This window comes from Cetorhinus maximus, chromosome 2 (genome assembly GCF_964194155.1).
Source record: "Cetorhinus maximus chromosome 2, sCetMax3.hap1.1, whole genome shotgun sequence".
Taxonomy (NCBI): Eukaryota; Metazoa; Chordata; class Chondrichthyes; order Lamniformes; family Cetorhinidae; genus Cetorhinus; species Cetorhinus maximus.
In genome coordinates this window covers 206,342,219-206,369,031 of record NC_135880.1, presented here as the reverse complement: position 1 = coordinate 206,369,031, position 26,813 = coordinate 206,342,219, and the positions used below count along the sequence as shown (strand labels likewise).

General features: G+C 42.5%; 1 protein-coding gene across 1 annotated transcript in view; it reads left to right on the top strand.

The window, feature by feature from the left end:
• The window catches only part of igsf9bb (immunoglobulin superfamily, member 9Bb), a 676,902-nt gene that overhangs the window by 391,752 nt on the left and 258,337 nt on the right, over positions 1-26,813 (top strand). Inside the window, exon 4 of the mRNA XM_078531919.1 lies at positions 22,740-22,891. Coding sequence (XP_078388045.1) covers positions 22,740-22,891 — 152 coding nt within the window. The remainder of the gene's footprint in view (positions 1-22,739; positions 22,892-26,813) is intronic.

Below are 26,813 nucleotides of genomic sequence, written 5' to 3'. Positions count from 1 at the left end.
AACTTAAATCCTTCCAAATATAAAATCTTTCATGTTTCTCCTTTGCCTTTGCTTCCATGTCAGTGAAATACAATATACCCCTTTCTGTTTACCTATGGAACTTGTGCAAGATGCAAACGTGTTTCTTCTCACCTCTGACTTCCCTTTGATATTTATGAACAATCTCTAAACTTATATAAAAATGCAAATGTTAGATCTAACCTATTCACTTGTACCTCAAACCTAACACCTGTGTACTTTCATGTTTTAAACCACCCCCCCCACCAGACAACCTGTCTCCTAGTAACCTCTGCCCAGCTTGATTAAATCATTCATATACACACACACATACACACACACGGCCTTCTTTACAGAATAACACAATATTTCCCAAAAATATTAAGAAGAATAACACCCATTTCTCACAGTATTCATTAGTGAGGCAATAAAGGAAAAACGGAGATCTAACCTCGGTCCAGTCTTTTTTGGGGCATCACAGAGACAGGTCCTTGGGCGCTGGACAGTGACAGGTCCAGAATAAATCAGTGAATATCTGGATGCCACTGATATGAGTAAGTGGTCAGGTCTAGGTTCCAGCAGTCTGGAGGTTCATTTGTGTGGAGGGTCAAGGAGCTGAGGACGCTGCTGAATACTGACAACACAAATATAGCGCTACCACATTACGCTGGACATCTTGTACAATGAGCAATTCATGTTCATGTGAATGTGCCCACTGTAAGCGATTGGGGCTGTCTACAAAATAAAACCCACAGGCTCACAGGATGCTTGTATTTGATTTGAGTGGCTTGGTGCCCCCCTGCCAACCCCCCAGGCTAACTGACCAGCCGAAACACCTATATTTGAGCATCAGGCACCCTAACATTGAACCTCCTTGCCCATGGTCCTCAAGCATGAGTCTTATTATGTAAAGTGACAACTTTTGGATTATTGAAAGAAAGCTGTATTCTGTTTTTCGAAGCTTTGTAACTATTAATTGCGTACCGATCAGCAAGCTCTTCAATTATGCAATAAAATAGAGAATGCTGGAAACGCACCATAGGATGGTCGGCCTCCGAGAGATAAAGACTAGTCAAAACTTCAGATGAAACATGAAGATGTTAATCTGTTTTGCGGATTCTGGTTGACTTGCTGTGTGTCGCCTTGTCCTGCTTTTACTTCATGACTTGACTTTTTCTGTCATATGCCTTTGAGTCATGCCTTGCTTTGTGGAATAGAAGCTCAACAGGCAACACTAATTTTTTATTTTTCCATTCCCTGAGGGAGTGGTTTACTACAGCTCTGTGAAAGGCGTTCAGTGAACGTTGAGGTCATTGTAGCAACATGAGTTCTTTACCTGGGCTATGAAAGTTTCTTGTGAATTTAGGCACAGACCAAATATTTATCACATCGTTAACAGCCAAAAATTCTATGAAGCTTTATTATGGGAATATCTGTACAGCTCAAGAGGGCCACAATAACACCATCCACCCTGTGCAAAGGCACAGGGATATCTCCACTCTCAGCTCCAAATGTGGTGAAGAACAACATTAAAACCAAAGAGGAAGAAATCCACTTCGCTCCCTTTTCAAAACCCTGCAACCTCGTCAAAAAGGTATTTTGTGACTGATGTGAGAATGCTATCATTATTGAAGAATTCAGATTCTGGGTGTTATTGCGCAACGACTAAAACCTGACAATCAGAGAAATCTTGAAGCTGAAATGATTGGTTCTTGGGAATTACCTTGACCATTGGAGATACAGATGGTCCTTGATGTAAATGCAGATCTGAACCCTTGCATTCAGCAATGTTTCTATCAATCCACCTGGGAACACATAAACAATGAGTTTGATAAACTTTTTATGAGAGATTGTCATCTAGTATTCTTGTAGGACTGCACTGCTATAGGGTAACATGGTTAAAGTAAACTTTTTTTTAAAAAATTGATGTTTAAGCCTTCTTTTGTTAATCTTTTTCAATTTTACTAGATTTTTTACTGAAAGCTTCTCCATAAAGCTTTAAGCTTCCATTAGCTGAAGCTCCCTCTTAAACCAAAGAAGGTGGGACAGTCAAAATTCTGATGTAGAGTCAGACGGACTCGAAACATTAATTGTACTCCTCTCCACAGGTGCTGTCAGACCTCCTGAGTTTTTCCAGCTATTTTTGTTTTTGTTTCAGTCAAAATTAATACAGGCCTACCAATTGTCTCTCATTGTGAGCAACATTTTTTGAAAAAGTGAGTCACTTTATAATTACGTCATTTTTAAATATGGCCATGTTTAGTTAATTTTTCAATCTGTATTACTCTTGCTAATCTCAAGAGTTACTCCCAGCATTTCACCAATGTTGATGTATTGCATTTAACAAATGTTGCTCCCAACATTTCACCTTCTCACCAACATTGGTGATGTGGTCATGTTATTCAGTGCTTGCCTGACAGTGCCTGCTGTGGCATGACCACGTCATGTTCTCTACTGCCATGTGATGCCTTCCTTGGTGCCCTAAGAAAGACCAGACATTTGGCAGACAGATTCCCATGGTGAACATTGCTAAGACTCAAACTTGGGGACTGTGTGGTCAAGAATTTTGCCTTCTATTCTTCTCTGCACTAATATAAGTCTCTTCCAAAAAAGAGGCCCCTTCCAGTTTTTTCCCTCAATTCTGTCCTGCACACAATAAATCCTCTCCAACATCTACCAATCCCTCAGACTAAGAAGACATAATGGGCAACAGACATCATTATCACCCACAGTCGTCATCACTACTACATTTTCATTTGCAAATTGTGGGTTTCATCAGAAATCTTTGAAAAAGAAGTCCTAACAAATCCTCCCTCCAATCTTGGCCCAGCTTTTCATCCTTTAAGGGGCTGATGAACCACACTTTCCTTAAGTTTTAAGATTGTCTTTGAACTTAGTTGTATTAGTTTCTGAATTGTCTCTCTAGTGTGTGTGACAGATTCCTTAACAGTACAGTGTGAAATTTGAAATGCAGTTGTGCAATTGCATGAGGGTTAATAGGTAAAAATGTATTGTTATTCATATCATGTTCTTTTGGGTAGAGTATAATTTTCTGCACAATTAAGGTTGAGAATTCTCTGGAAAGAAGCGTATTTTTGACACTAAGCTTAGCTCTCTGATTAGCTACCTGCCAGGCTGTCTCTTTGCAATCTGAAAAAGCCAGGGGATTTTTTTTTATTTAAGAAAATGACTGCTTCTTCAGAATAGAATGTGTACCGTGGTTAAAATTTTCTGGTTCGTCTCCAGCACGTTCCCAAAACCATTACAAATCAAGGTATCATCAATTCAATTAGATGGTCGTGAGATTATGTTAAAATTTTAAAATATATCCCCTGGCAGCTTAGCTGATCACTGTGCTCCCTGGGATGGAACTGAACTATGCAAAACAGTAATGTCCCAGCTTTGAGCGTCTGTGTGTGCTGGGGTTTATGACCTTAGCCAGACTGATGGTAAAGGGATAAAAACAGAAAATGCTGGAAAAGCTCAGCAGGTCTGGCAGCATCCGTGGAAAGAGAAACAAACGTTTCGAGCCCAATATGACTCTTCTTCGGAACCGGAGAGAGGTAGAAACGCGATGGGTTTTATGCCTTTGAGAAAGGGAGGAGGGGCAGGTGGAGCAAAATAGAAGTTCACGGGTTTCCAGCATCTGCAGTATTTTGCTTTTATTATAATTGCAAAGAGAACTGAAATTAGTCTAATTGTTTCTAACCTAGGAAGAAAATAAATCAGCTGGGGCTCCAACATGACCCCATTCCTTTGGTCAGTGCTATGGCATGTGCATGTCAGGTAGGTGGGCTCAGCTACGATGTCCTCAACCTGTCAGTACACTTGCTCTATACTTAAAAAGGAAGATTGACCACTTGGACAAGGTACCTGAGGGCAGTTGGTGGCTCAAACCAACTCACAATGTTTCCAGACGGTTAAAAAAGAAAACAAAGTGTTGGAATAAATAGCAAGAGGTTTAACATACAAATCGGGGGAGGTCATTTTAAAATTGGATCTGACCCTGGTGAGACCACATCTAGGGTACAGCATGCAGGATTGGTCGCCGTTCCTCAAAAAGGATGTTCAGTTATTAGAGGGGATAGAGAGAACACAGCAGATCCCAAAACTTAAGAAAATGTCATATGAGGAAATGTTGACTATCCAGGGACTAAGAGGGGATATGAGAGAATCCTAAAAATTATGAGAAGTCGGGAAAAATTCGATCCAGGTGAGCAGAGGTGTTACTGCAGTAAAGGTGCTATTTAAACGCTCATTGGTGTTGATTGTGCAGAAGTTGAGCACAAGAAATCTCATCTAAAAATTAAGGGCAACAATAGAAAATAGGCAATGCAGGAGTGATTTTACTAAACAGAGGGTGAGTTGGTGCTACACATTATGGGTATGGGTGATGGAACAAGAAACTCAAATGAGTTTCGAGATGAAACTAAGTACGTTTTTCTCTTCCACCCTTCCAACGCCTCCAGTCCACTGTCAGATTGCTGCAGCATCTACCATCAAATTGAATAAGTTGCTTCTGATGTGTTCTCAAATGCACAGCCTCCCATTCTGATCAGGATAATGGTTTTGTGCCCATGAGTTATGATGGGACATTTATAGCCTGTAGTTCCACTCTTCCACTCTTCTGGATTGCAGGACTGCTCAACTAGAGAATAGCAGATATTTAGGACTGAGCTGCCTAGCCTTGTGAAGCTTGACATCAGAATGTATCCTTAGATTTCTGCCAGAGTATATGCTATTTATTTTTATATTTGAAATATAGGGCCGGATTTTACCAGCCCTCTGGAGAGGGGCTGGGAAGCAGGAGATCTCATAAAATGGCAGCAGAGGCATTGTGGGGGAGGGGAGCCCGATGTCATCCCAGCATTACGGGATATTCTCGGGCCAAAACCGCCAACTGGAGGCAAGCAGCCAATTAAACCAATTAATCCATCAATTAAGAGCCACCTCCCACCACCACCGGTATTTTAGCAGTGCCAGGAGGAGCTGCCGCCAGTGGTAAATCACCCCACCCCCAGCAGGCTATTGGGGGCTCCCCTCCTTTATGGCCAATCTATGGCTCGCGGAGGGACCGCCGGAGGTAATGGCCGCCCATTGCTACAGCGCTGCTGCTGAAGGATGCAGCCCCGGCCACCCCACTACCCCCTCCCACCCCACCCCAATCCCTGGGGCCTGCCTGGCTCCAGAACGGTAAATAAAAACACCTCGAGATGCCTCACCATGGAGATGCTTTTCAATTGGCTGCCACCAGTAAAATACTGTCCTGGGTCCCACCACCCTCCCACATGGGATCGGGTCTCTCTCCCAGCCTACCTTATGGAAAATTTTCAGCCACGCTTTCTTTTTACAGTATTTAACTTTCATCGGGATGCATTTTGTGCTGATAGTTGGAGTATGCCTAATTCTCTTGCAGTATGAATGTCTCTGTTCTTGTCCATTAGTCCAAGGTAGTGCAGTGAGTACGCTTTTGTTATCGTTTTTAACTGATGATCAGTACCTATATATTTCAAGTTAGGCTCACATGCTTTTGATCATTATCAAAAAATACCTGAATGGCTGTGCAGTGGCCCAGTTGAGTTATTTGTGGTGACAATTCTGATGTGTGTATGTGGTTTTCAACGAAGCAAGGATCATTAATCTGTTTCCATAACAATGGAAAATTCCTTTTGCAGAATGGGTTTTAATGTTCTTTATCTATCCATTGTATGTCAGATTGGGGAACTAAATGCAAAATGCATACCGGATCCTAGACAAGCGATTTAGCTTTTAATGATCTAACCAATAATGCTGTCTTGTTTCATTTAGAAAGCAATTTGCTACCAGTCTTGTGTAAGAATTAAAGCTTTGATATGTGGCACTTGAGACATTTTCTTTGTACCATTACGATTACACATTCAAATCCAGGTGGAGGTTATATTTAATTAAATTCCTAGATCAACCAATGAGCAAGTGTTAATCCAGGGTCACTAGAGGACCAGATTCCACCATTGTAGAGAAGGAGAAATACTGGGTGGAAATTAATGTCCTCCCCCCACCCCCATAGCGTGTTTGGTGACAGGCGGTCGTTTAACTAGGCAGCAGGGTGGCAGGTAGTCCCCCCATCACCTCCCCGCTTACATCCTGATTAAGTCCATGGTGGGAAGGCAAGTGGATAACCTTCCTGCCTCATCGCCAATTGACACCCTTAAGCGGGCAGTTAAGGACATCATCCCACCGCCGCTAATATTAACCTAGCAGTGGATGCGGTACTTGGCCATTTGGGGAGCAGGACAAACAAACCGTGCGAGGTTGCTTGCAGGCTGCTGGGAGGATCCCTCATTCAAAGGCACCCACTGCCTGATCACCAGGAAGGGAGAGCTTGCTGAGAAGTCACACCCCTGCTCTTGCTGCCAACCTCCCCTCCCACCCCATCATGAACCCCAACCCGCAACCCCCCCTTCCCGCCATCTCGCTCCTGCGGACTGGGATCCAGCGATGATACTAGGCCTCGGTGGGTACCGTGCCAGCAGCAGCCACCACCTTCCTGGTGGCGTTGTTGGTCAATAGTGCTGGTGGCCTCTGATTGGCCGCAGCTCTCAGCAGACAGGACTTCTGCCCCCGAGGTCCTTTATCCTGAGAAAGGCCCAACACTTTCTAAGTGCCTGCGTGACATCCCCTTATGGTGGACGTTCCCAATAAGAGGTGATACGGGTCTCTCACCAGCTCTCCAGTCTGCGGACGAGACCCCTATACCTCTATTAATTACCACCCGTTGTGTTTTTTCCCCCAAATTCAACATCTAACTATAGACTGCACGTTAAATTTACTACATATTATTCGGTGGCAGAAATGGAGATCAAGTACTTTCTGTGTGAGTTTTGGGAAAAATATTCCTGGAGATTAGGAAATTCAAATTGACTTCGTGGGGTTTCACAGAGGAAGTATATGTATCCAGGAATGTGAAAACAAGGGTATGAAATATTGCAACAAACGAAAATAAGAAAAAAAATTTACTGACTTTGTAATGAAGATTAAAATTGAAGTCAGGAGAAATGTATGGTGATGATGAGTACAGTCGCTACAAACATAAATTTCTCCCCACATTTAATTGTCAAGTTGACTCAGCGATAGCGCTGCCACCTCTGAGTTCAAAGTGCTACAGCTCACAATCCCACCCCGGGGCTTGAGTAGAAAATCTAGCCTTGCACTTCAGTGCGAAATTGAGGCAGTGCAGTATTGAGGCAGTGCGGTATTGAGGCAGTGCGGTACTGAGGAAGTGCGGTACTGAGGAAGTGCGGTACTGAGGCAGTGCGGTAGTGAGGCAGTGCGGTACTGAGGTAGTGCGGTACTGAGGCAGTGTGGTACTGAGGCAGTGCGGTACTGAGGCAGTGCGGTACTGAGGTAGTGCGGTACTGAGGCAGTGCGGTAGTGAGGCAGTGCGGTATTGAGGCAGTGCGGTACTGAGGCAGTGCGGTACTGAGGCAGTGCGGTATTGAGGCAGTGCGGTACTGAGGTAGTGCGGTACTGAGGTAGTGCGGTACTGAGGCAGTGCGGTATTGAGGCAGTGCGGTACTGAGGCAGTGCGGTACTGAGGCAGTGCGGTACTGAGGCAGTGCGATATTGAGGCAGTGCGATATTGAGGCAGTGCGGTACTGAGGCAGTGCGGTAGTGAGGCAGTGCGGTACTGAGGCAGTGCGGTACTGAGGCAGTGCGGTATTGAGGAAGTGCGGTACTGAGGCAGTGCGGTATTGAGGCAGTGCGGTACTGAAGCAGTGCGGTACTGAGGCAGTGCGGTACTGAGGCAGTGAGATATTGAGGCAGTGCGGTACTGAGGCAGTGCGGTATTGAGGCAGTGCGGTATTGAGGCAATGCGGTATTGAGGCAGTGCGGTACTGAAGCAGTGCGGTATTGAGGCAGTGCGGTACTGAGGCAGTGCGGTACTGAGGAAGTACGATACTGAGGAAGCGCGATACTGAAGAAGCGCGATATTGAGGCAGTGCGGTAGTGAGGCAGTGCGGTGCTGAGGCAGTGCGGTACTGAGGCAGTGCGGTATTGAGGCTGTGCGGTAATGAGGCAGTCCGGTATTGAGGCAGTGCGGTATTGAGGCAGTGCGGTATTGAGGCAGTCCTTATGGTGCTGTCTCTTACATTTGCTATCTCTTAGACTTATTGCCTCTTGTCTCTCTTATTCCCTTCCTCTTCTCTCACTCATTCCTTTTATTTTGTTCATATCAGTGCTAATCTCCTCTTTGATCTCATTCTTTTCTGACTTGTTGCTTCTTTCTCATTTCTTTCCTGTCTCTCCCTTGCCCTTATTTATGCTATTTCATTTCCTTTTGATTTGTCACATTGGTACTGCTCTGAGGTTAGAATTAAGGCATAATGTTGATGCCTTGTAGAACGAGTTTTATTTAACCTTGTCATACTGGCACTGACACTGTACAAATAATGGGAAACATAGCTTTGCATTGATCCCTGATGAGTGCAAATTGTACCTTCAACTCAATGCTCTTGCCTTCATTTTTATTGAAGTAAGTATTAGTTTACTTCTCATTTTGCAAGCTGCCGTCCATTATCAACATTACTGCTGTAAAAAGCTCATTAGGTAGGATTGGGAAGTGGAATTGAAAATGTATTGTGTTAAAGAGATTGTGCTAAAGAAATTACCTTTTGAATCCAGGATAAGAGTTCCTTCAGGAAATATTGCAAGCATTGTACAACTTTGCCAGTTTATAATGGATACTTCTCGATGAATTACAAAGCAATAATCCAATGGCAACTCCCTCCTTTCTCAATTTAAACCCACTCCACCAATTTCCTGGTACTCCACCCCAAGGCTCCTTAGACAGCACCTTCCAAACCCACAGCCACTACCATCTAGAAGGACAAGAGCAGCAGGTAGATGGGAACGCCACCGCCTGGAAGTTCCCCACCAAGTCACTCACCATCCTGACTTGGAAGTATATCGCCGTTCCTTCCTTGTCGCTGGGTCAAAATCCTGAACTCCCTTCCTAACAGCACTGTGGGTGTACCTACACCACAGGGACTGCAGTGGTTCAGTAAGGCAGCTCACCAGCACCTTCTCAAGGGCAACTAGGGATGGGCAATAAATGCTGGCCCAGCCAGCGAAGCCCACATCCCGTGAATGAATAAAAAAAAAAAAATCCCATTTGGACACCGATTGAATTTGACTCACCCATTAAAGCCACAAAGAAGAAAAGGTGAACTATTATTTTTTAAACTGAAAGCTTCTTCATTTCATAGAAATATGTTAGTACAAAAATAATTTGAATTGCATTGTCATGCACAAGAATGTTTATGAATGAGCAGAGAAAGAGGGCAGCAATTTTGGATGCAGGATATTAAGGAAGAGAATGCTTCCCAAAAGCTCAGTTAACAGGACAAGTTTTTAATGGAGTTGAGAAGTGGCCAGGCAGAGTCAGTTAAGCAGAGATTGAAGGGATGAGGAAGCAGCCATCATTCAGAGATGCGGAAGGCGCACAGCATGAGACACAGGTGAAGGATATCATTCAGAGAGAGAGCGAGAACAAGGACTTTAAAAATAAGAACCAGTACCATGAAATCAATGTGTTGGGTTTTGAATTGTCTTTGCAATTATTTCTCTTACTGCAGCACTGCTGTGTTTCCATTGCTATTTCAAAATGGTTGTGACACATGACCTAAAGCTATATTGATTTTATGACAAAGGACCTGGAGGAATATTGGATTTGTAATCTAACACAATAACATTATCCAGTTATTTTTGGAAGGAATTACAAGAAAATTCACTACTCTATCCATATTATGATTGTACCACGTAGTTTGTAATTTTACTCTCTGTGGCGCCAATTCCTCCATTTCAAAGTAATTCATCGTATATGACGCACTTTGAGCATTTCAGAGTGATTGATAAGTTGCTGCAAAAAAGCCAGTCTTTACTTTCATTTGTGGAAATAGTGAGGCTTGACAATAATACAAATGCAGTGACACATGAAAATAGCTGAGATTAAACCTTACCCCGTTCCTTTTTCAAATGATCTCTGGAAACAATTTTCATATGCTTCTTGTGAGAAGATTGCTTGGATGCTAGTTTTAAAAAATAGACACTTGCTTATAATTTCTATAGGGAACTATTGACTGGGGTAGATCTGGACTTTGTGCCATGAGTCCGGGATCCTGTTCTACATCTTTCTCAATATTTTTTTAAGCCCATGGGGAGAGATTCAAAGCGGGCAGCTGACTTGCTTTAACCTATTGCTTGAAAATCAAAATCCACCCTGTTGAGTTTTTAACTTCAGCGATTATTGCAGTACGCATTGCGATAGAGCAGTATCACATAAAATACGTTCTACTGTTATGTTCCTTAAAGCCTGTTGTGCTGCACACAGACATTTTGCTGCACTTTCACTGTTCTCAGTGTGTTCTTTTTGTAAGGATTATCTTTATGCATGTGTAAGCTTGACTCATCAGTGCACAGAAGGAGAAATAATGGGCAACTCAGTGACAAGATTAATGTAGTTCAATAATCTCCATCATGGCCAGCCATTCTGTGTAAACAAACATTTTGATCCATATTTGAGCCAAAACTCCCAAAGACCAACTGATGAGTTTTGGCTTTTTCAGAACAAACCTGTCTGCCTGGTGTCTTTGCTCTGAACTTGTCTCTGCATGTTAACCCTACCAATCTGTTTCAGGCTGTACATTTGCTGCCTTGCTACCTCAAATACTCCGTCCCAATTGTCCATTCCATATCTCTCTCTCTTCCACCTCCTCCTTACTTTCCATCTGGTACTGCTGCTACCACTCTCTCTTGCTTTTGTCCCCGAGAGCAATGTCAAAGGTATGGTCATTCTGACATTCTCAGCACAAGAGAAGGATGGAGAACTGTTTCCTAATCTTAAAAATACTCGGAAAACATTGATCCCTTTCCAGCTGAAATAAAGACTAAGAGAGCACAGCGCTGAACATGGAGTGAAAGCTGGGGAGTCAGCTGGAAGTTAGTATGAGGAGGGAGGAAAGGAGTCTGAAGCAAAGACAAATGGGTCAGGTAGGTGAAAGTGAAATCATTGGGTGAGGAAATGAGGAATGGAGGTACAAATGGGAGGCTGAAACTGGAGGTAGATGAGGTACAATGGGACGTTTGGAGGATTTCTTCAAGACACCGGGTCAGTTGGCCCTTCCCAGATGTTGTAGAGCAATGCTGGCAAAAAGGAAAAATAAAGCCAATGCATTTAGACCGCTTCACGCACATTGAGTATGATTGCTCCGTGTGATTCATGCTGCAATGCTGCTTGAACCAGGTGACCCCAAACTTCAGTGATATTGGATAGCATTCCATAAAATGTTACAAAGAAATTTTCTATCCTATGTGTATCATTAACACATTTGCAGGGTAAATGAATTCCCATAGGCTTGGTTGAGCAATCTGCCAGAGCAACTAATAGCAAGTTTTCGAGCATAAGTGAATAAGATCAGATTCGTCATCAGTCTGAGTGGATGGTGAAAAATCCAGAGGTAACGTTTCTTGCATTATTGTGAGGCACAGTTAAGTGAACTATAATCGCCTTAATTGGAATCAGAGAACTCAGTTCACATTTTGGGTTTTGTCACTGTTTTGCCAGAGAAAGATATTGGAATGAGTTCTATTAAAATTCTGCTGTTAAATTAAATTTTGCTCACAAGGGGTTAAATTCGCTGAACAGAAATGCTGCAAGGTATATACCAAAGGAAGACAAACCAATTTAGGGAATGATGTTTCTCACAAGCCTTTCCAACTTGACACAACTTGCTGTAAATCACCAGGCTCACTGGGTGGCTTTTTCTCTATTATTCCACTTGAGTTTGGATTAATTTGCAGTGGAAAGGGGAATAATTAGGTGGGGATAATAACGATGTACAAGTTTGTGTTAAACTGCCCTTGGACTTGGGGCTGTCATTAAAAACTCGTAAGGGACCCAATGCAAAATAGACATGGAGGTTATGGCACGGTTGAGGGCCATTTGACCATCGTGGCTGTGCCAGCTCTTTGCTAGGACAATCCAAAATTAATCCCATTGCCTTGCTTTCTCTCCATAGCCATGGAGGAGAATTTTCCCCATGTCGGGAGGGCCAGTTGGGCTCGGGCATGGAGCTGATTGCCGCCCGCGATCGGCTCCGGGCCGCCATTTTACATGGGCGGGCAAATTAAGGCTCACCCAGCGTGACGTATGGTGTCACATGAGCTGGGACATGTTTATGAATTATGTAAAAATTATTTATTTATTCAATAAAACCTTCAGGAAACCTCATCCCGCCCATGGATGAGGCTTCCTGAAAAACGCGAAGGCCACTTAGACTCTTCGCCTGCCCACCAACCTTAAGGTTGGACGGACAGCATTGATAATTACTTTAATTGGTTTTTTAATGGCCTTAACAGGCCTTTGACAGTTCCTGCGCCCGCCGGCCGAAAAAAGACCTAAATGATGTGCGGTGACATCGCCACGCATCATTTTATGTGTCGGCGTTTCGGGCCCGCCCCTGCACCCGACGTCAAAATTCTGGCCATGGCTCTTCCTCTGATTCAAAAATTGATCCAATTTTCCCTTAAAAGGAGCAATTTCCTCCATCTCAGCTATTTTCTGTGGTGAAGAATTCCATTCTTCAACAAACCCCTCCATTAAGAATTTTCTTCTAGGGCAGAATTTTGCCCTTGGCGGGCGAGCTCGGCTGGAGCGGGTGGGGTCGATCAGGAAGCCGACCGCCGCCAGTGATCGACACCGCACCACAATTTCATGTTGGCGGGCCAATTAAGGCCTGCCCAGCGTGAAACACGAGCGGCAGCTCTGAACGCTACCTGTGCGGGCGGGGGAAGGAGTGCGAGCCAGCTGAGCGCAAAAATCGCACATGCACATGAGTGAGCGCTGCATAATCTCCCTGAGGCACGGAGCTGCCTCAGGGTGATGAAGAGATATAATAAAATAATGAAGAGAATAAAAATGTGACTCTGTCACACGAGCAGGGACATGTTATTAATGAAAAATTAAAGTGTTTATTTTAGTTTTATTTGCTTTTGGAAACCTCACCCCACCCGCAAATGAGGTTTCCAAAAAAATGCAAAGGTCGCTTGGCCTTTTCACCTGCCCGCCAACAGTTAGTTGGACAGGCAGCAAAAAATTTAGGTTAATTGATAACTTAATGGTTTTAACAGGCCTTTTAATTGTCAACAGGTGCGCTGCCAGCTTTGGCGCGCGCCCGCCAACCGAACTATCGCAAGACTGCACCTTGACCTCAACACGCTTGGCCAACGTCAACACAAATCATTTCACGCTCGAGCGGGTCAGGCACGTGCCTGTGGCTTTAATCCCCTTTTATGTAACTGGTTGTCCAAAACTGTGAATAGCAATCTAACTGCGGTCTAAACAATATTTGTGCAAAATTATAATTTAGTTTTTTATTGTTGTACTCTTGGTCCTTATTCATAAATTCCAAATATCTGTTTGCCATTGTATTGCTCATCTATCTCCACTCATATTGAGGGAATTATTTATTTGAACTCCTAATGCCCTCTTCAACCACATCCTCCAGTCTCAATCCTTAATTCCTCCCAAAATGAATTGTTTGATACTTGTCCAAACTAAATTACAATGGTGCCTTCCGTCCATTTGGATAATCTGTAATCTTCTCCCTGAAGTCTATTGCAGCTTCACTGTATGCCAAATAATGAACTTTTACATCATCGGCTGTTTTTCAGATTGTTCTCAAGTCGAAATCACCTGTGTATATTGAAAGTCAAAGTGGATTAGCAATGATTCCTGGGCAAATCCAAGTCCACCCTTCTCCTATCCAAGAGCATCCAACTATACTTTATTTCCAATCCATCAACCAGCTTTCCAGACATCTTGCTGCATTTTGTCTTATACCACCAAGCTTAAACTTTTCTAATAAGTCTCTTGTCAGTCATCTTATCAAATACCTTCTAAAATCCATTTATACTGCATGAAATGCATTCCCCTTATCTATTGAATCCATTATTTTTCAAGAAAACTCTGTTAAATTTTCCAAACTTGCTTTTGATAAGTCCACATTGTCTATTCTTGATTTATACATGCGTTCTTAAATAGTCACTAACTTTATCCTGAATTGCAGAATTTAAAAAACAAATTTATTATTTGGGGCCTTTAGAAGGAACCTCAGCGTTGGAGACACGGGCAAGGGCTGCCCTGTGGTTGAAGGTAGAGCACAAGCACATGCGAGGTGTTTTGGGAAGGGAATCGGCCACGTGCTAGGGAAACTTTGTATAAAGTGGCCATTCTTCTGCAGCTGAGACAGTTCAGAGGCAGCCACGTTGACATGCATGGAGTTGGGTCTCTAGCTTATCTGCCCACTCAAGCAACGCAGAGGCATGAAAGTGATGCCAAGTGCTCCAGAGTTTTTCACCCCTCGAGCACAGACTGCAAACTAATGAGCATTTTAGTGCCCTGAAGGAGAGTCATACAGACTCAAAACGTTAACTCTCTCTTTCTCTCCACAGATGCTGTCAGAACTGCTGAGTTTTTCCATCATTTTTTGTTTTTGTTTCAGATTTCCAGCATCTGCAGCATTTTGCCTTTAGCATTTTAGGGGACTGCAGAACAGTTGGACGACAGGGCATGTTGCATAACCTCCTTGCTAAAACTGCCCATGTAGCAGTCACTGGTGGAGGTGCTTACAGCCCCTTGCAATGTCATAATTCTGGTTTGGACCAGTCTCCCCCATGGTTCAAGCTAACAGTGCAGCCTTGCAATGCTGGTTAGGAGAATGCCTGCGCCTGAACTGTGAGCACAGCATGTAGTCCAATGGGCAAAGCTAGTTTGGGTCTGGAATGCGCTGCCTGGAAGTGTGGCGGAGGCAGGTTCAATCAAGGCATTCAAGAGGGCATTAGATGATTATTTGAATAGAAACAAGGCGCAGGGGTATGGAGAAAAGGCAGGGCAATGGCACTAGGCCATAATGCTCATTGGAGAGCCAGTGCAGACACGATAGGCTGAATGACCTCCTTCTGTGCCGTTAAGATTCTGTGAAATGTTTATGTGGAGCATAGTTATGTCATAGGAGACATCGTTCTTATGTGTCATGACTGTAAGTGCAGAGGCTACTTTAATTTGTTGGTATGGGGGCCTCTCATTGATGATAACGTGGCTGCTGAAGAAACATCTCTTTAGCAACTGATTTCCTGTAGCAAATGGGCGAAAAGGAATAAAGAACTGGTTTGAACATATAGGCTATTCTGATATACCCATATAAACAACAACGATAAACAGTGATAATAGTTGAACAAAACTGGTTTGTCATAGGCTTTTGCCTGGTTACATTGATGCAGTTCCTGTCCATATTGGCAACAGACATCCCATAATTCTTTCCAGGATCAGCAAACTCTTGAATATTTAATTGTTGGTGGAGATCCTCTTCAGTGGATGCTCTTCAGAAAAAGTCATTCAAACCAAACATTTAGTTGTACTTGGTATACAACAATGTACGATCACTTTTTAAAAAAGAAGGGAATAGATTTCATTCCAATAACTTATGACTGAGTTCACAACTTGAACTTTAAATTACGATTCTGAAAGGAAGAAAAGTACAAGTCTTTCTCTTAATGATCTTAAAGAACAATGCTGACATTGCAAATGCCAGCATCTAGAGATTTAAACCATGAACTTTGGTTTGACTGTAGCGTTTTTAAATTGGTATTTCACGTGCATTGGAAGAACAAGCATTGCTGCTAATTAATTTTCACAAGTTCAGGCTCTGTGACGAGAATGCCAATTATTTTCTGCAGAACAGTTTATTTTAAGAGTTAGTGATGATGAGATATGAACTCTCACCTGCAAGTTTAATTCCATTCCCTTTTACTTGCACTAAAATTTAAGAAAAATATTATTCACATTGGTTGGAACAGCTGTTCATAATTTACTCGTTTTCCAAAGCACATTGTGTTACAATTAAACATTGTAAAATTTAAGGCTATAAAACAAGTATATTATTAGAATGTATACTAATCCCAGGTAATTTCAATCTTTAGAAATTACATTGTGTGTCTGTTAATGTACAAACACTTAAAAGTTCATTTGAAATTCCTTTGCCATTATTAGCAGAAGGATTAGCCTATTTTTAAATAGATTAGGCAACTGATGCAAGTATCACATTTGAATCTATTAAGTGTCAAGACCCGAGTAATTTTTAGATTTGAAGGTGGAAGATGCAGAACTCAAAATTGGCCTAGGCTTTGCATTGGTTATAAGACTAATAATGTAGATTGGGAAAAACCAAGACATATATCCGCAGATAGATATCTATATATCTATATCATACCAACAAACAAGCAAAGAAACAAACTTCAGGTTAATTAGAATGCAGAGAGCATATGACCAAAGTAACTGCCTAGAGTTTTATATATAAATAAACAAATGGCAAATGCTAGAAATTTAATGTAGAAAACTGCTAGAAATACTCAGCAGGTTGGAGGAGTCCAAAGCAAAAAGCTTTAGCTAAATTTGCATGTGGCGACTTTGGCTCAGGTTTTCGCCACGACAAAGAGGCTCTCCATCATGGTAAAAATAACAGAAATGCCCCAAAATTGGAAGTCCCACCCCCAAACACAGTATTTCTCGTTTTCATGGGGGCAGGATTGGGGCAAGGTGTGTTTTGTGTGTGCGCTGTTTATAGAGGCAGCTAGCCATTTAAATCATGAAGTGGTAGGACAGGAGTGTGAAACCCAACGTATGCAGATTGGATGAGGTAAGAACAGGTCTGGATTGGTGTATTTGTTTGGATATCCAGGATACCCCTTTGGAGAGGTAAGCTTCCCCTTCGGATCTGTTCCTGGGACACCTTTGGGGAGGTCAGGTGCCCTTTGGGTAGGTCAGGTGCCCTTTGGAAGTGTTAAATGTAGGCATAAATGTGCATAAAAAGTGCACAAACTAATTATTGTCAACAGACCTGTCAAAATGAATTGTCAAAAACTGGCAGTAGCATATGTTAAAAGCACCTGTAATAACAGTCAGAAGCACCTGTCAAATGGACCTGTCAAAGGGAGCTGTCAAGTTGTCAAGGCATTTAAAAGTCCAGGCCTTTAACTATTTGGAAAAAATGTCTGGAGTATTAGAAAAAATTACTTGCTATTTCACTCTCTCTGTTGACATAAGCTTGAGGACTTCCATTACTGGATTGGTGCTACATGACTGATTTCACAACCATCCATTATCACAGTAGGGGTTTTACCATTTCACAGTTTGATTGACAGCAACAAGTGGTTATAGATTCTTTGATGTGGAACTAGGAATTCCAATGCTTGCTATTGGGATTTGATACTTAAATGAAAAGTTTGTTATCATAAGGCTTTATTTAGCTGAATGAATGCAAGTGTAGTAAATGGATTTTTATGAATGAGAGTTATTTTTCAATATAAGGATGTCTGTAATAGACACTTAGAATTTTATTTTATGGAACTTTATTTTATCTCAGCTCTGCATGTCCAGATGTCTGCCCATGGTGGATATTAGGTAAGTTGGTATGGTAGGTAAGAGCAAAGAGTGGTGGATAGGGGGCATGGGTTGGCACAAGTTGGCATTAAGTTGGCAGGGGCTATAAAATACCATGGGGTTGGGTACATGGGCATAGGTTGGCAAAGGGGCTATAAAAGGGCATGTGGGTTAGGATACAGGGCATGAGGTGGCATGGGTTCGCATGTATGGGCCCTGGGGAGTATGTGAGGGGTGAGGTCTGGAGGGATGCTTTATGTTTTGTTGTTTTTAAAAGTTTTTGGACACAGTGCTGGGGACTTGAGGCAGGCCTTCCACCCAACTCGTCTATGCACCCGGCAGCCTCCTTGTTTCTTCGCGGGTCACTGGCCCCAACTCCCATTCTAGCCCTCCAACCCCGGACCAACATTTAACATCCAGGCAGCCCTTGTAAAGGTCAGGTTCACGGAGCCGGGAGTTCTCCCATCACTGCTCACCCAACCTGGGATCTAAAGTCTGGCCCTTTGTCTCATTGCTGTTTGAACCTGAGCTGAGTTCCAGTCCCATATCTTATCCATCATCAAGATTGCCTACGTCCACCTCCTTAAAATTGCCCGTCTCTGCCCCTGCCTTAATTAACCTATTGCTGGAAACCTCCTTCATGACTTTATTACCTATAGGCTATTCCACTGCCTCCCAGGCCAGACTCCTGCCTTGCACCTTTCATAAATCTGAGCTTATCCAAAACTCTGCTACCCGTACCCTCATTCACACCAAGTTCCATTCAACCATCACTCCTGTGCTCACTGATCTACATAGGCTCCCGGTCTGCATAGCAACATCTTTGGTTTTAAAATTCTCATTCTTGTTGTCAAATCCCCCCATGAGTTTGACCCTCCATATCCCTGTAATCTCCTCCAGCCCCACCACCCTCCGAGATCACTACGCTTCTCCAATTCTGGCCTCTTTTGCATCCTACTTGCTCCACCATTGATGTCCTTGCCTTCACCTGCCTTGGCCCTAAGTTCTGGAATCCCTCCTTAAACCTCTCTCAGCTTTAAGATACTTCTTAAAGGCTATCTCTTTGACCAAGCTTATTTTCACACATCTTGTGGTGGCTTAGTGTCAAATTTTGTTTGATTAAGGCTCTTGTGAAGTGCTTTGGGACGTTTTACAACATAAACATAAATGGAAGTGAAAGTTGTTGGGATATTGCTGTGTGCAAAATGACTGCCACATCCTTTTACATAATAGTAGTCATTACAATCCAGAAATAATTTGTTGTGTAAAGTGCTTTGAGATACCTCCAAGAGATAGGCAAAGAAAAAAATAAGTTTGATGAAATGCAGCTGCATTAAACTAAGCAAATAGAAATAATGAGGATAGTCCCAAGGCAATTGTTGTATTTGATGAAGAGCTAAATTCTGTATTCCAATTAATTCACTCGCATTATTTTAGTTTTCTGACAAAAGCACAAAGTGTATTACACAAGGCAGCAGTTTAGTATGGACTATTGGGTCAAATGGCCTCAGATAAGAACAAGGAGCCTGTCAGGAAGATATAATAATTCTCATAATGTTATTGGAATTTATTGTAAAATTATGTGTGTGTGTGTTAATTGGATTAAAGGCAGCTGGTCGGAACTCCCGACGTCACCCCGCCCCATTTAAATTTTCAGGTAGGCGGGGGCGCAGCAAAATCAGCCGCACGCCCGCCGACCTGTCAATGGCCAATTGAGGCCATTGACAGAGTCAATTAACTAATTAAAGGACCTGCCCGTCCAACCTTAAGGTTGGCGAGCAGGCCAGGAGTCCTGGCGCGAATTAGAAAATGCATGAAACCTCATCCATGGGCGAGATGAGGTTTCCTGTATGTTTTAAAAAATGTTAATAAAGTTTTTGTAAAAATCATGGACAGTGTCACATGAGGGTCATGCTAGGGAAACTTTATTTTTCTATGTTTAGCACGCTCTCGATTTTGGGATTCCCCCCCCCCCCACCCCCCCACCCACACAGGGAGCACATAGCGATTCTGTGCAGACGTCACGCTGGGCGGGCCTTAATTGGCCCGCCCACGTAAAAATGGCGCCACACCCCCGATCCAGGTCACCGATCGGAAGCACGCCTGTGCACACCCGTCCTTCAACTTCGCCCCCATCGGTGGGGGGGTGGAAAGATCCTGCCTATAGTGAAACAATGGGTATTTGCACTCAAAGGAGAAAATATGTATAAAGGAGTGAAGGCTGTGTATAACGGACCGCTGTCTAAGATTCAACAAGTGTGAAATGCCTTCAGCCTGTATGTACCAAATTGCTGTCTCCAGGTACTGAAGTTAAGAAAATTCAATTTGAATTTGACTGTTCAGGGTATTGTTCACTTTGTCTGGATCTTTTAACATCTATGTGTTTTACTGTTGCCTTAAAAAAGGTGTAACTGGGAATCAGGTTAACTTATTTAAAAGTTATTGTTGCAGTAATTTGTAGACATATGTATGTGCTTACAATCTTTTCTTTTATTAATAAAAGTTTAATTTAGTTTATAAAAACCTCTTAAGACTCAGTGGTCTTATGATTACTGAATTCAAAGCCATCATCTCGAAACATACAAATTGAAAATTAGTTGTGACAGTTGTTTAAAGTTTCCCTCTGGGTTTTGAATAGCTCAGCATTTACCATCTGCTGCATCATAACAGAACACAACAGTCTTGTGGCTGAGTGACTTGCATAATGAGCCTTACTGATAACATATTGTCTTGATGAAGCTTATATAAACTGACAGTTGCACCTTTCCAAGACATGTCTGTGTACTGGAGTGACACTCTAGAAAGGGATCGTTGGCCTTTGATTGGTTAAGACAAGTGAAGTGGAATTCTCTATATAGTAGTTTAAGGTCAGATGCAGCTCATCTAGTGCCAAAGAACAGAGTTATTAGGAAGGTCAGGCAAAGGCTGTCAGAAAAAATTTCATGAAGTTGAGAGTGAGTTTAAAATTGTAGCATATTAACAGTGTAACTTTCCAAGCATTAAGGAAAGCATAATATAGCAGTCAATGGGGGAAATGTACAGTACGTGCTGGTTTAGCTAAAGTAGAGATTTTTAAAAAGGCTGCTAAGAAAAGAAGATGTCAACCATTCACTGCAGACACATCTTGGGGCTCACCCCAGAACACCTCAAAAGAACGCAGTACTATACAGTACCATACGGGCCATACTTAAGAAAGAACAGCAACAACTTGCATTTATATAGCGGTTTTTACAAAGTAAAATGTTCCAAGCTGCTTCACAAAGGCATTATTAAACAAAATATGATACCAGATCACATAAGAAGATATTAGAGCAGATAACAAAATGCTTGGTCAAAGAGGTATGTATTAGGGTGTGTCTTAAAGGAAGAGAGCAAGGTAGGGAGGGAAAGAGGTTTAGGGAGGGAATTCTAGGGTTTAGGGCCTAGGTAACTGATGGCATGGCGACCAATGGTGGATCAGTTAAAATCATGGATGTTCAAGGGACTAGAATTAGAGGAGAGCAGATATCTCGAAGGGTTATAGGGCTAGAGGAACCTTCAGAGATAGAGAGGGACCAGGCCATGGAGGAATTCGAAAACAAGGATGTACTTTTTTACGCTCACATCACCTGGAGTGATGCACTGAATCCCTTTAATTTTAAACTCACCATGACTATAATCATAGTCACTAAATGTATCTGTTATTAGTGTTACTGTGGGGAAAAAAACCCACTGTTGCTGAGATATTATGAAATTACAGCTGAGTTAATGTATTACTTATGATGAATTATGTTCTGTCAAGTTTCATTAAGAACCAACCTATCTTTATGTAATCAACTTAACTTGACTTAACCTTTGATGGCTTTGACCGTATCCTAGCAATTTCATTTTAATAAGGTAGTGTTAATACATTTCTATGTCCATCTCAGTCTTCGATGCCTCTGGCAAGAGTAAATGTGTATTCCACGCAGTACTACACTGTGATCCTGCTGTTGATTCATTTGCTTTTGTTAACAATCAATATCATTTGGACAGGGGTGTGAAGGACAATCCCAAAGTGAAGTAATTAAGGCACCATGTTCATGTATTTCAATATGCAGCACAATCCATTGTGTACAGGTCGTGGCAGGAGATCCCCGGGAGGACAATGGAAACACTTTAGGGATGCCCTCAAAGCATCCCTGAAGAGCTCAAACATACCTGCTGACTCATGGGAGACCCTGGCTCGTAACCGCCTAAAATGGAGAAGCCTCATTCGGGAAGGCACCAAGCACATCAAGCGACTTCGTTGGGAGTGTGCAGAGGTGAGGTCAAGGTGGTAGAGGGAGCACACAAACCTCCAAACAACCCATCCACTCAACCCTTCAAGCACCACCTATGGAAGAGTCTGCAGATCATGCATTGGACATATCAGCCATCTCAGAAACCATCGAACCAGAGTGGAAGCAAGGCACTGCCTAAGAAGAATTAGAGGAAAAGATTACCTTAATTATAAATGACTTACTAGAACGTCCAATACAGTGTTTCTTATGTATTTTGTGTGACTTAGTATTTATTTATAACTGTAACTTGAAAAAGAGAGGCTTTGATGAAGTAAATTGTGTTAAACTTGAATCTCCAGTCTTTGCAACATTCCCGCCCATGTATATAGTCTCCATGTGGAAAAATGAAAGTAAATGTTATAGAGGCACTACCTATTCAAGGGGATTGAGAGAATGTTGTGCATCATAAGAATATTTATCTCAACATGGTCTTAGATTATGGCTTTGAACTGCATATTCTGATTCTGTGCACTGAGTGCTAGGTGACAGTATAACTTTGAACATCATCCCAGTGTACCTGCTCCAGTGTTCAGCAGCTGAAATAATTGGCTCCACTGAGCTCTGTTGCTTTAAATATTTGTAAAACCGTTCAATTAAAGAAATTGCCTGAGATTGACTTCAAATTATAGCCTCTACCATTCTGTTACTTACCTTACACAATCATTCCCTTTGCTATTCTCATGCAGATCAAACAGAGTCAGTTCTTTCTCCTTTTTTTGACTGAACTCTGCTGGATTTAAGCTATATGAAAGATCTTCACTTCAACTCATGCTTCCCATTAGCAATAGGTTGTACCAGAGTAGAAATTAAATCGATATTTTCAAAGGAGTCGTGATCCTTCCATGCACTCCTATATATTAGCTGAAGTAATCAGTGAAAAATTACAAACTGGTGTTTCTAAGTGTTTTGTGCTGGTTCTTGATGTTGAGACTATTTTAAATGGATTTATTTGTTTTTCTCTTCAGCTCCCCCTACATTCACAGAAACACCTCCACCTTATGTGGAAGCCAAGGAAGGAAGTACCATCACCCTCACTTGCACAGCCTTTGGAAACCCAAAACCTGTTGTTAGCTGGCTGCGGGAGAAAATACTGTTGGAGAACACTCGGAAATACACGGTAAGGCATCAAAAGGAACGTGACTGCTGGTGACCTCTATTTTATGTTTTGATACCTCTGCAATAAGCACCATCGCTGAAATATATTTAGCATCCACTTCCTTCCTGGCCTCTAATTACTTTGAGCTTTTTTTAAAGTCCCAGTTGTCTTCATTTACAGAGCTGCTTTATTTCAACAGAGACAATGGATCCAATTCAGCGTATCTGTTCCAGAACAGAATTGCTTTTCACTATTCTTATACAGACCAATCATAGTCAGTTCCTATCCCTTTCTTATTTTTTGCGCAAACCATGTAGGTAAGCCCCTAGCCTCAGCTCAATCCTCCCATGAGCTGAGATTGGCAATTCACCATATGGTAAACTATGGATATCATCCCACAACAATGCACACTATTGTACAATGCATCGTCACTCAAATAACCATGCAATAGTATCATGCAATAGAGGGTGACATCAAGGAGTCCTTGCAAAATTGAGGTCAACATGAATCAGGAGGAAAACTCCCCACTGCCTCGAGTCATACCCGGCACAAAGGAGGAAGGTTGTGATTATTGGATGCCAATCATCTCATCCTCAGGACATTGCTGCAGGTATTCCTCAGGGTAGTATCTTATGCACAACCATCTTCAGCTGCTTCATCAATGACCTACCCTTCAACATAAGGTCAAAAGTGAGGATGTTCGTTTGCTGATGATTGTACAATATTCAATGTCATTCGCAACTCCTTAGTTACTGAAACAGTCTGTGTCGCATGCAGACAAACATGGACAATATAAGTAATATAAGTAACAAATAACATGCTCACCAAACAAGTGCCAAGCAATGTCCATCTCCAAGAAGAGAGACTCTAACTACCTTCCCTTGACATTCAACAGCATTGACATCTTTGAGGGTTATCATTGACCAGAAACTTAACTAAACCAGGCACATAAATACTGTGGCTAGAAGAGGAGGCCAGAGGTTGGTATTTTGCAGCAAGTAGCTCACCCACTAAGTCCCCAAAGCTTGTCCATCATCTACACGGCACAAGTCAAGAATGTGATGGAATACTCTCTACTTGCCTAGATGTGTGAAGCTCCCATAACACTCAAGAAGCTCAACACCAACCAGAACAAAGCAGTCTGCTTGATCAGCACCCCATCCACCACCTTAAATATTCATTCCCTCCACCATGAGCGCACCGTGGTTGCAGGGTGTACTATCTACAAGATGTACAACAGCAACTTGTCAAGGCTTCTTTGACAGAAACTTTCAAACCGACAATTTCTACCACCTGGAAGAACAAAGGCACCAGATGCATGGGAATACCACCACCTGCAAGTTGCCCACCAAGTCAAACACCATTCTGACTTAGAAATAAATCACAGATCAGCAAACCCAACAGCCTGGTGGACGTTAGTGTTGGGTGTAAGCGGGAAGCCATCATGTCATGTTCCTGGTGAGGAAAGTTTGTTGGGGAAAAGGCTATTGTGTCAGACTGGGCGTAGTCATCTCTTCTTTTGCCGTTGGTCACATCTCTGCACCATGAGGCTGCTGGCCCTCTGATCTCCTCCTGTGTCTATTTCGCAAGGCAGCAGCAAGCTTAATGATGACTGCCATCTATCTTTGAGGATTGTACTCGGTAATCAACTCCCACCTCCTGCGAGCACTCGGCACCACTAGCTGGGCACTGAGCTCACCTCAAACCCAATTAAGTGATCTGCACTTGAAGATAGCATTGCGTCAGTGGTGCAGATGCAATACGGAGTCAGGACCCAGAAATGATCCAGGTGTTGGGTTCCCAACCCTGGATTAAAAATCAAACTCATAAACCCTCAGCATTACATAATGGGACAGTGACCTTATCAGTTCACTGAAATAGCAATGTCAAATTAGAAGGTAGTTATTCACCTGACATCCTCTTACGTCAGAATCAAGTCTGGGATCAGGAGTACACAAGCACTATGTCTGAACAAGACAAAGGACAGATTGGTGTAGCCAGGTGACCTTGTATGCCCACGTTCAGCTACCATAGGGATCTGAAAGCTTGAAGTCACCTCCAGTATTGAAGAAACGCACTGCACTGTGGAACAGAAACAGAGATTTGTCATTGTACAGGAGCTGACAATGTCAGATGATAATGCATGCACTGATGTTCTAAGAGGATAAGACTTGTCCCATTAACTGTAACATGACACATTGCATGCTGAAAAACTTTCTGTTCAGATAAATGGGGGAAAAGGACAGTAAGGCTTGAAAAAGAAAGCCATTTAATCTTTACCAAGCAGATTTAACCATCATAAATCGTATTGCCTTTTGAGCTTCACTATGACTAACTGAATATGATTTTTTAAAATTGTTTTATTAGAAGGGATTGGGAAATAAAAATGAAATTAAGATGGATTTTCTTGAAGTCAGCATAAATCACTTAGCCAAAAGCTTTCTCTTTCTTAACAAATGGTGTTTTTCATATATGCTAGAGTTTTAATATAATATAGTTTTAAGCATTTATTATACCAAGCTGAGAGTGTGTGTTAATCATTAGAGAGATGAGAATGTTTCTGTGTGCTGCTTGTTGTTTGTAATGTTAAGGCTGATATTACAACCCTGGAACAGTAGTGAGAGGATAGGTATTGCACACGTCTGCAGCCCTCTCAACCAACCTCACAAGATCTGCACATTTACTTAGAACCAGAGAAGTCTAGAACAAAGAAAGTTCAGAGCAAAGCACAATGTGTGTGCCTGATTTTTGGTAAAGCAACCAAAAGTCAATCCATACTCTCACCATTGTCGTGTGTCTGCCACTGCTTCACATATCTAGCCAGTTCCTTACACAGTGCAGTAACCTCTGCCTTCACCTTCTGAGACAAAAAATTCTATGATGTAATTTTTCAATCCTGATATGAGACAGAGGTCGTAGTCTATATCCTGTATTTTTTGGAAAGATTTTGGCTACACGTGCAGATGACTTGTGCATTGGATGGTACAGACTCTCCAAGTTGTTGCTTATTGCAGTCTGCCTTAAGATTCTTTGTGAGTTAACAGATGTTCTACACATACTTCACCTGACACCTATTTAAAATCCTCCGCTGCCACTGGTTGAAGTTGGTTATCCTTAACTAGGTTTCATGACAATGCTCCTTCCTTACCGAATATCTTGATATCAATTTTGTGTTCAAATGCGCTCAAAGGTCAGAGATCATTTGACACAAAGGGCGGGATTTTCCGCACCTACCCACCGCCGGGATCTTCCGGTCCCGCCACAAGTCAATGGACTTCTGGCTGAGGCGCCGCCTCGCCCACGGCGGGTCCCGCCCGCAACGGGGCCGGAAAACCCTGGCCCAAATGTTCTAATCTGAAATGAGTTTTGCACGCAGTCAGCAGCTTTTTGCCATCTTTGACATCAAATGCAATCAAATGGCAAAAGGCACTCAAAGCTATCCAGGACGCTCAAAGCTATCCAATACGCTCAAAGCTATCCAGTACGCTCAAAGCTATCCAGTACGCTCAAAGCTATCCAGTACGCTCAAAGCTATCCAGTACGCTCAAAGCTATCCAGTACGCTCAAAGCTATCCAATACACTCAAAGCTATCCAATACACTCAAAAGGTATCAAATATGCTCAAAGGTGGCACATGCGCTCAGCAACCTGCAGTGAAAAATACAAGGAAATTAATTACTTAAATAATATCTGAATTTATTCAGGTTTTTCATTTCATCCAAAAAACCTTTTCACTATACAGTAAATGCTTGAGAGCACCACCAGATCCCCATCAGTTCTTAATTCATTTTAGTCTCAAGGTCTATAGTTTCTACTGCCTGCGCCCCAACCCCCCACCATTCCCCTCCCAACCACCTAGACTCAGGGTCTAAACGCTCCCCCTGCCGTCTCCATCTACTGTCCAAAGTCAACCCGCCCTCTCTCCACCCCCAGTCTCTAGCCT